Here is an 11,160-nt window from a genome sequence, read left to right as displayed (position 1 = left end):
ATTTCTATACCCGCCCGGGAAAACTATTCAGACGGGGATTTCCTTTATATTTATCCCGAAAGAAGTTATTCGTCAATATGTTGGTTTGTTGTTATTTGTCTGCGAGTAAACAATGTAAATTAATCACAATTATTATTTTAAAAGGACAAACAAGTAGAGATGTAAAGTATATATTTTATATATCATTCTAATATATGTTGAAACTATGTGATAACTTTCTTACCTCCTCACCTAGGGCTGCACCGATTCTAAAAGTTGTGATTCGATACACAAAACGATATTCATCCAACAAAACGATTTATAGAGATAAAAATCTCGATTCATTTATCAGATAAGGAAAGAAGGGCTCATACATCGCAGTTATTTTTATCCAACGCAATCCGTCGATAGGGACAGGTGCATTTTTGCGGCATTATCGTTCCCTCATTTATTTGAAGTCTGGCCCTACTTGTACCAGTATCACACCCGTATATCATGTCTGAAGAGTTTGGTAGTGCCAGAGTTGTCGGGCTATTATCATCTCAAACCTTTTGGAGATAGTTCAAGATGCAAGAGAAGTACACCATATATCGTAAACCTATCATAATTTTGCGAGAACAGCAGCATTAGCCGGAAATTTTCGATTTCCAAATATTGAGGGATTTGTTAATTTACACGGACTGTAGCTTCGGTTTGCGTATTGTCCCACACGACGTTCAAAATGAACACACAACCACGGGGACAATATATTCCATCAGGAATTTGGTAGAGCCAGAGTTGACGGGCTAATGACATCTCAAACAACTGTGTGTCATTCTACCAACTCCAAATAAGACACATTACTTGTGTTTTCTTCCTTCAATTCTTGTCATCTCAGACATCAAACATCTTCCATCACCATCCTTCATCTCTATCTTTTTATTTTCAAATCAAAGACACCATCTGACTAGCTGGTTTAATAAACAGGGTGAAATACCGTCTGATAGATCTCCCTCCAGAGAGATTGGCCATTTTTTTTTATCATCATCTTCCGCTTTCTTCCTCTCTTTGATCAAACAGCCAATAATTTCAGACGAGACGTTTCATAAAGGTTATGATGATGGAGTAGACCGTTTTTTCCAGGAATCTTTGTAGTTTCGATCACCAGGACATGTGGACTATAAATATGATGTAATTTCTGATGTCCGCTTGATCAGGGTTTTGTAAAAAGTTAAAAAGAACATTTCATGCCTGTAACATGAATTGACATATCCAATTTAGTTCCGGAATCTATGTTGATTTGATCATTAAATATCTCAAAAAATGACACGATATTGGATCTAAAGCATCCAGGCATTTTGGGAAAAAAGAACATTCATGCCTTCAAAAGTCAGTGATATCCAACTATGATCCAAGGGTACTAGATTTGATTACTAGACCTATGAACAAATTATGTTAAAGCTAAGGTGTTCCGTTTGATGAAGATTCTACACACCAAAAACCATAAAAAAAATTGTCATAAATTTTTATTATATCACCCACAAAATTCTACTTCGCATTTGAACACTCTACACTCTTTGATCGGGTTAACCTTTTTAGGCAGAAATTCTGGGGGTGTAGATTTTATCACGAAGACTTTAACGACTGAGGGGGGATAAAAGGGATTAAATGACGACTCTAAGAAACACTGGTCACAGACAGTTAAGAGATTAGGGTGGTTGAACATAACAAGCTACTTGAAGCTATTCAATAAAAGGCGTAGGCACAGGGTTAAAGTTATGTTTACAATATTGTGTGGTAATATTTAGTAAAATAAGCAGAAGAGAGAAATTTTGAAGGTTATTTTACACGTAAATCCTTAGACCTTACATACAAATTCATGATTATATATTTAGAAAATTCTGTTAATATCTATCCAAGCAATTCACTGTATTCTAAAGAAAATATGCAACAATAATCGCCCAGAAGACGACAATCTAATACCTTCTTACAGCTTATAATCCAGTGATTCTGAACAGGGGAGGAATTATTGCCAGGTGGGGTAATAGGGAGGAATCGTTGAACCAGGGAGGAAATGGTAGACAAGGTGATCTGAGACTGAAATTGATGTATTTCAGCCTGAACAGTGAACATACAGAAAATTGTGAACGAATGGTCACATTGAACTATCTTGAAAAGTGGAGTATTAATTTATATTCATTCATGGTTAATTAATGAATACATTTTTCGAGTGAAATGTGTTTTAAAATGACTGATTTATTTCGGGGAGGAATAGATTTGGAAAAACGAAATATCTGAGGTTGCCCGAATTTCTAACGTAGTTATGAGAGTCATGTCCCATAAACATGCTTTCGGGACTGCGAGGGGTGGACGGCTGTCCCCTTTGCCCCGTTTTGGCTCCGCCACTGATAATCAATCAAAAATATAACTGAGAACCAACCTTTAATTTACAACCATCACAACACTTAATAAAAGTTTTGCTTGCAATCTTATGTTTTTATGAAGGAAGATATCTTGTATCAGGGAAATTAGGTTCCACCCACGCTAGTTCTGATTATCAAATTAAGGGTTTTTATCTTCATGAGTGAACGAGGATAAATTTACAAGTTAAATTGGTGATTATTAATGTATTGTCGTTTACACTGCTATTTCTTGGCAATCAGAAGATTGTTTGATTGCTCGTGCCATTTCCTGCCTTGTTGTAAATTTCAAATCAATTGAATCTAGATCGCTATGTGAATTAGGAAGTTGGAAGGGAAATCTCCGAAGATTTTCTGTGTCTGAAACGTATTGTCAGTGGTACTATCATCTATGTATTACGAACTCCGTCTAATACCTTGACATCAATTGGCACTTTTCTTTGGAGAATTTGAAATTTATATATATATATATTCTCAAATGAAATTTGTTTGATCTAGAATTTTTTATTCTTTTTAAATATATCAGATAAAAAATTGTGTAGGTTCCTAGAAGCTTATAAGTGTCTGTACTGTCAAGGAAGGTATTTAACTGGTTTAGAAGTTGTTAAAAGTCAGACGATGAGCGTTAAGGGAGTACAGCCGATTCTACAACAAAATCATCACATGTAGAGTTCAAGAGAATACTAAGTTTTTCCAATGTAATTTTAAAGGATATGGAAACATACGGGTCTTCTTATGTAAATTTTCGTCTGAAATGACAACGGGTTTTTGTAAATGAATACTATCCTATTTCTACTCCAAGTAGGATTAACACAGACGGACAGCGCCATGAAGTGCGCAATGTGGGAATTTCGCCATACCGTCACAACCACGTGTGGTCAAATAGTAAAAGACTATATCGTAGAATGATATCAGTGAACAGACACAGTCAGATAGAAAGAGACTATATCATACAATGATATCAGTGTCCAGATACAGTCTGATAGTAAGAGACTACAACATACAATGATATCAGTGTCCAAATACAGTCAGATAGTAAGAGACTATATCATACAATGATATCAGTGACCAGATACAGTCAGATAGTAAGAGACTATAGCATACAATGATATCAGTGACCAGATACAGTCAGATAGTAAGAGACTATAGCATACAATGATATCAGTGACCAGATACAGCCAGATAGTAAGAGACTATATCATACAATGATATCAGTGACCAGATACAGCCAGATAGTAAGAGACTATAGCATACAATGATATCAGTGTCCAGATACAGTCTGATAGTAAGAGACTACAACATACAATGATATCAGTGTCCAGATACAGTCAGATAGTAAGAGACTATATCATACAATGATATCAGTGACCAGATACAGTCAGATAGTAAGAGACTATAGCATACAATGATATCAGTGACCAGATACAGTCAGATAGTAAGAGACTATAGCATACAATGATATCAGTGACCAGATACAGTCAGATAGTAAGAGACTATATCATACAATGATATCAGTGACCAGATACAGTCAGATAGTAAGAGACTATATCATACAATGATATCAGTGACCAGATACAGTCAGATAGTAAGAGACTATAGCATACAATGATATCAGTGACCAGATACAGCCAGATAGTAAGAGACTATATCATACAATGATATCAGTGACCAGATACAGCCAGATAGTAAGAGACTATATCATACAATGATATCAGTGTCTAGGGATATAAAGACAGTAATACCGAGCTCTTGTTCAGGTCTAGACATCACTAATATCACCATCGTGAATTGAATTTTGAATTCGGTGTTTTTATGACAATTCGCTACTTATAGTGATGACAAGTGGTGTTTAAGATCTGAAACAGGCCTTTAAGATGGTGGTTAGTCTATTAATATTGCTCTGTATTTGACAGGTCTGATTGGCGATTAAAATAAACAACAATTCATCCGAGCTTGACCGACAATATTGTTTGTGTCCGAATTGAATACGAGATACGATACGGTTTTCTCGATTCAGTCGGAATTAAAAGAAGCGAATCGAGTCCGAACCCCTGCTGTATTTCCTGACCCTACCCCGTGATGGCTATGCTCACCTTCAAAAATTTATACGATTTTTCTAATTACTTCTTATCTACATGCAGGCAAATGTTCACCCCTCGAGTTATATTTGGCCTTGACCTAATTCGGATTACTTTCTAATTCCAGGTAACTATGGTGAGAGAGGTATTGAAGAATTTGAAACTAAGATACGTCAGTATAATGTGTGTATTTCGTCATCAGGAAGTGTGTCGTCAACAGCCGATGAGATGACGTATGAGAAGGTGATTGACAGGTTGGAGAGAACTCCCAATGCCACGGTGGTCGTGTGTTTCTGTGAGGGAATGACAGTCAGAAATCTACTTAAAGCTGCGAAACGAAAAAATGTGGTTCAAAAATATTTATTTATTGGAAGGTAAGAATAATCTATTTATAGTTCGTCGATTCGTCAAAATATATTACTTTACTTCAAAGAATCTAAATGGTCTCCATCTTTGTCGCTGTAAACCCTTGGTTCCCAACCTGGGGTGTTTTCGCCCCCTGGGGTTGTGGGAATAGAGTGTCCAGAGTCTGGCCAATTGGTGTTGGAGAAGAATTTGTTTTGAATTGAGAGAGCACCTCACATCATCACATGCTGGAAATGTTGATGAAACAAATTTTTGGGGTGTGTGCAAGGTCCAGGTGATTGCTCCAGGGATGTGAAGGCTGAGAAAGGTTGGGAACCACTGCTGTAAAGCATGTGCTTACCTTACAATACCAAACATCCGAGTCCAGTACTATTCCAGGGTTTTATTCAAATTGAAAACTTTGATTAGCAATAAATCATACCAAATTTTAGTTTTGGCTCTTCAAGTTAAATTTGATTCGCATTTCTGAAAAATTCGGTAGCAATTTAAAATATTCTAACAGGAAACCTTCAAATATACAATTTGATTTGATTTGAAGATTTTCGTGACAAATTTTAATTTTGGCTAATCATAGTGAAGTTTGGATCACAATAGGGGTAATTTTGAATAACGAATTGCGATGTTATACCGTTTATATTGAACTATGTACCATGAATTTATTGCTCCTGATTTTGTCATGGTTTGGACGGGATTGTTTGTGATAATAACACCCGATGATACTTCTCGTTTGAGGTGTCCACTACTATACAACTTTCACTCTCAAATTTGTCATAGTTTGGACGGGACTGTTGTGCTTTTACATGTTTTTATTATATAGAATAGCATCACCCGATGGTATTTCGCGTTTGAGGTGTCCACTTCTATGAAATCATTGCTCTAGATTTTGTCATAGTTACGGCGTGATGGAATCATTTTGCTTGTACGTGTTTTAATGACAATACCAACACCCGATGATACTTCTCGTTTGAGGTGTCCACTACTATGCAATCATTTCTCTAGATTTTGTCACAGTTACGGCGTGATGGAATTGTTTTGCTTGTACAGGTTATTATGACAATGCCAATATTGTTACAATGAGACATGTTCAAACGGAAACAAACCGTCGAGAAGATATATGATGAAAAGTTTTCGTGTTCCCGGTTCAGGTTTAAGCTAATGGAATCTGTAATAAATGTAAGAGAGTCAAACTGTTTGTACTTCACATGTAATGTACAGGATATCTCGGTTGGTTTGATATGCCATTTTACAGGTTTGGCATTATTGCCGATGTGTTATGACGAATTGTGAAAGTCTGGTCATTTTTCCTAATTTTTCTAGATGACCAAACACTTTTCAGAGTTAGTCCTGTCAAAATATTTAACCCTGAAGACACTTTTCAGAGTCAGTCCTGTCAAAATATTTACTCCTGAAGACACTTTTCAGAGTCAGTCCTGTCAAAATATGATTTACTGAATAGTGTACAACATCTAGTATAATTGCGTTTGATGTAGGATGATTTCAGGGTATATCTAATTCTGAATACAGTTTTCGATAACAATTATAATATATTATTCTCAAACCAATAGGATGAAGGATGGCCTCAAAGACAATAATGACCAAGGATATTATCCTGAAGACAGTTCCTGCCAATACTCAAGCACAGGACGACGGACCACCAGTGGCGGAGCCAAAGGGGATAGGGGGCAGAAGGGTTACCCTCGCATGTAACCCTGGAAACGTATTCTCGAAACGATCTTAACACTGGGATCGGAATCAATGTTAGAAGATAAGAAAATATGACATCCTAGCGCTAAGAATACGTGGCCTAGCTCCGCCACTGCGAACCACTACAGCTAGTGTCAGTCCTACCAAAGTATTAAGTGTTAAAGGCAGTTCTTGTCAACATCTATAATAATATATTGTAACCAAGTTGAGAGGATGAAGAACGACTATGCTGCTGATTTTCCTGTCCAAATTTTCATATTCGAACTCGGAGTCAGTCCTGTCCCAATGTTTAATCCTGATGACAAGAATGACTTCGGTGACTGTCCTATCTATTCCCGAGGGCAGTTCTCGCCAACCTCAAGTGAAAGAATATTCCTCAAATTGAATCTGCAGACCAATCAAATATTGCCGTGTTCGTATCGTGTCGTAATTACAAGTCGAGATGAGATAGTTAATATATCTATTACTTCACGTGATAACATTTATATCGCGATATTTCAAGTAGCAGAGGAGATGCAAGAGTACAATTTAATGAAAAAAACGGTAACTTGGAGATAAACTTCCTCTTGTCTTGTGCCTAATTGTCTTATCAGAGTAAAACTGTAAGAAATCGGATCCCCGCTTCAGGATAATTAATCTAAACAATTTATACCGCGATATACCAATTGGTATAATACTGCAAATGCACAATTAAATGAAAAAGTTTAACATCTTACTGTTGTTTTGTGTTTTACGACTTTATGAGAAACCTTCGTTGATGGCCATTGCAGTATAAATGGGATAACAGATCGAGTAACTCGCGCTACACCATCCAGGGATAAGTTTCAGAGCTATGTCATTGAGTAATTCGACCCGATCAGATCTCACTACCAAACTAACAGCACAAAAGCATCCAAATTGAACCAACAACTATTTTGTTTGCGATATTAGGGTCCGCTGAAAGCGAACGTTGTTTTCTTATCTACTAACCTACCTAGTAGGTTCGATACTGGATTATCAATGCAGTAAAAATGGGAGAAGTGAATAGACGAGGTACGGGTTCGGACACGATACGGAATCGATTCATTTCTTCTATTTCTTTCTACAGTATATCAGAATCCCACACACGGACACCATGCCTCGCCCATTCCCAACATAAAGGGATTAAAGGTTTACAAAAATGTATACGTATCTTGGACTTTATTAGCATCGATTTGCACCATTCCAATTTCCAATCAGACGATAGACGTTTAGGCGTTTCATGACGTTAGTAATCGCAAACGTCCTATATACCAATAGAGGCTATTTGAAATTGAAATGGTGTAAATGGATGCTATCAGCATACATATAAACAGTTTAGAAAAATCCTAAACAATCTTTTAAAAATTTTAGAAATCTAGACACTTATAGACTGCCATAGTGGTAAAGGTCGTGGCCAAGGTTGGACAATTATTCCCACCAGACTATGAAACTCTAATAAAGAACTGATCTTGTTTATTTTAAAACGAATTTAAATCCCCAGTCCAACTCATTTCCTTTCAACAACAAAATGAACAGAAATCCTACAGACTACATCCAATTAGGACGACGAAAATTAAATTCACGATTGCTTTTTTTATAATGAAAGTTCTTCTTTCATTCAACGTGACCTTATTTGCTGTGTCACGTGTTCAGTTTGTACCTTGGTTCAAAGAGGGAATTGACATTTAATAGTTTATATATTAATTGAAATGAAATGAATGGAGTTTTACGTCCTACTTTGCTGCACCATGTGGGTTAATGAAGATGGGCAACGCCATGCAGGGAAATTTTGCCAGGACAGCGGCATTAGCCTCCTCTTTTTCGATTGTCGAAACTGTCGAGGGATTTTTAACTTGCACAGCCTGTAGCACACGGGGCCTCGGTTTATTGTCCCATCCCAACGACTAGACGCTTTTTCCATGTTAGCCCCTCTTACCTGCATCACTGACATGGTGAAACCGGGTTGAAAAATCCGACCTATGCCGTGATTATATTAATTAAAAAAAACTGTTAAGAATAAAGGAAATTTGATACATTCGACTGTTGTGCTTCTTATTACATATCTTTTTAAAACCTAATATAACCTGCTAAAAATTGAATAAATGCAGTCCGTAAAACCACTGCCAGAGAAGTCTTTGAAATATAGAAACTAAAAGTTTTCTCTTTAACAGACCGTAAACCCTTAACAGAGGGCATCAAACTTCATATTAAGGAGCTTTTGAATAGTAGAAAACAAACTATAAACATAAAACTATACATGGTGTTATTTTGATGGTCAAACCAGCCATAAAACTAGAGATATAAAGGAGAAGATAAAAGCAAGAGAACATTGGAAGAGTTTTCATTGCATCCTAAATAATTTAATCAAGTTATTAGAAGTCGAATTGTGTGACCAATTCCTTGGTATTTAAATGATTTACTCCAATTTAATGACCGGCAAACTGTTTGTGGTTCTCGCCACGTTCCACGACTCTAAGATTTGGTTCCTGGTACAGAATATCAATGACTTCAACTGGTTCAGAGTAAACTAGGTTTTTTACACGCCATTTTATAATCGTTTAGAACGAAAGGAAGTAGACATCCGAGACTTGCTGTCAACTGAAAAAAAAAAAGAAATTGTTCGAATTGCTTTGAAACAAAAAGAAAGTCTAGAAAAAACAATTAGAGAATGTAAAGAAATAATGAAATAAGATGCTGGGTATTAGAGGGTGACAGCCGACAACGGGCCGACTCCCGGAAGCACTGGCACAAGCATTGAAATTTTTCTTACCATCGAAACCATTCGAATTTGAGATAACAATCGGTTAAGTTTTTTTTATATTAAGTTTTCTTTTAAATAAGGTTCAAGTGTTGCTAGTCGTCTTCATGAAGTACATAAAAGGCTTGTAGCCAATATCATTTTCTCAATAGTACTACAGAAAGGATTTCGAGTTGAAACACTCATTCGTCTGATGGACTCAAGTGTCCCACAAGAGTTAGCACACACACCAGACGTTAGACCAATGACGAGCTGAATTGTAGTGCCATCTTTGTAAGATACGCATATCTCTTAGTACCAGCGCTAGACTCTTGGCACAGGGAAGGGACAAACTGATTTATTAGGTGGGGAGTGGCAACTGTCGAGATTGAGATGATATCTGTGTCTTGAAAAGGTGACAGGTGTGAATTTTGCGTGTTAATCTTTGATCTAAAACAACAAGACAGGAATTACAATGTCAATTGATGAAAAATTTAAATAAATAATTATATAGATGTTGGTTTTGTAGACTCATAGCAGATTTATCTAGTAAATTACCCAACACGCTAACTGTCAATATGGCCAGTTAATAAGTCAAAGAAAAGAAATGCTCCTAAATTTCCGGCTATATTTAGAACAATTATCGCTGTCGTCTGGCTGTTATTTTGTTTTATTTCACAGTTTAAAATTAAACATTTTCATTATTGTGATTATCACAGCCGCCATGGTTTATTGACGTCATTAGAAAAGGAGTTCCTCGCGTTGTTAATGACGACGTCAAAATTTGAATCTGACGTCCTTAGTCTTGATACAATAAAGAATTTGAATGAAGTTTTTTGTATACCTTCTAACTAAACCTCCCCCGCCCCCTTCTAGACTCCCTGATATCTTGGCCTAGTTACGGGCCTGCTTGTTATTGTTGGGGAAGACATATGCTCTAAATGGCAATGTTTATTTTTCAATGATGATTTTGGACAAGCAGAAGGTGTGTCAACTGGCTCCGTACAATATCAATCTATTACGAACTGGGTGTAATGCTGTATTCTGTGAAGTGTGAAGTTTCTCTCTAGGAAGTTGTAATTACCACTTGATTCTATTCGGGACACATTCGAAAAATTAGTACAAACGCATGCGCTCTAGAGAGAAATATACTTTATTTGCATAATAATTATATCACGTGTCTCCATTATATAATCTGATTGGTTGCTCTATATTAATATGTCATATGACGTCATTCGGAAACTCGAAATAATTTTAGCTACCTTATGCTGTATTTGTTACCTCTGGGAAATACTACTTCCGAGATGGTATATAGCATTCGTTACTTCAAATTCTGCTCGGAAGCATACAGCGCAATACCTTGACAGCAAACAACATGTTTATTGTATCATTGAAGTTTGTAAATGCCGTGATTTGATTGCATTGTAAGCTGGCGAATATAACCAATCAGAAACCTCGTTTACACACCCAGGTAAATAGTTGAGGTAAGTCTTTTTGTCGAAGACTCTTCTGGGCTGTGATGAAAGACGGTGGCTATTGCAGTCAAGTTATAAGACGAAGTTCGCAGTAACTTAACATTGTGAAGATGCTCCTGACTGTACAACAGATCTTATAAGTATTTAAATATTTGATATTTTTCAGTGATGGTTGGGGAAATCGACAGGATGTAGTTGAAGATATCGAGGACGCGGCGGTGGGTGGAATTTCTGTTAAACTGTACTCGCCACGTCTGAGAGATTTTGATGATCACTACTCCAACCTGAAACCCTACAATAACTCGAGGAATCCCTGGTTTAAGGAATTCTGGCAGGAGAAGTTTGAATGTCGCCTGGACGCTGGTGATGATACAGATTACAGATATAATAAAACTTGCTCAGGTCAGTTCCCTTATGTTGTT

The 11,160-nt window shown here is 36.7% G+C and overlaps 1 protein-coding gene across 1 annotated transcript in view; it reads left to right on the top strand.

Moving 5' to 3' along the window:
* Nucleotides 1–4,585: 4,585 nt before the first annotated feature.
* Nucleotides 4,586–11,160, top strand: part of LOTGIDRAFT_121187 (hypothetical protein) — a gene marked incomplete at both ends in the record, with an annotated part of 36,081 nt that continues 29,506 nt past the window's right edge. Inside the window, 2 exons of the mRNA XM_009058876.1 lie at nt 4,586–4,830; nt 10,905–11,140. Coding sequence (XP_009057124.1) covers nt 4,586–4,830; nt 10,905–11,140 — 481 coding nt within the window. The remainder of the gene's footprint in view (nt 4,831–10,904; nt 11,141–11,160) is intronic.

Source organism: Lottia gigantea, assembly GCF_000327385.1.
Source record: "Lottia gigantea unplaced genomic scaffold LOTGIsca_36, whole genome shotgun sequence".
In the NCBI taxonomy this organism is placed as follows: Eukaryota; Metazoa; Mollusca; class Gastropoda; family Lottiidae; genus Lottia; species Lottia gigantea.
The sequence above is the reverse complement of the archived record's forward strand: the minus strand, read 5'-3'. Positions and strand labels throughout refer to the sequence as shown.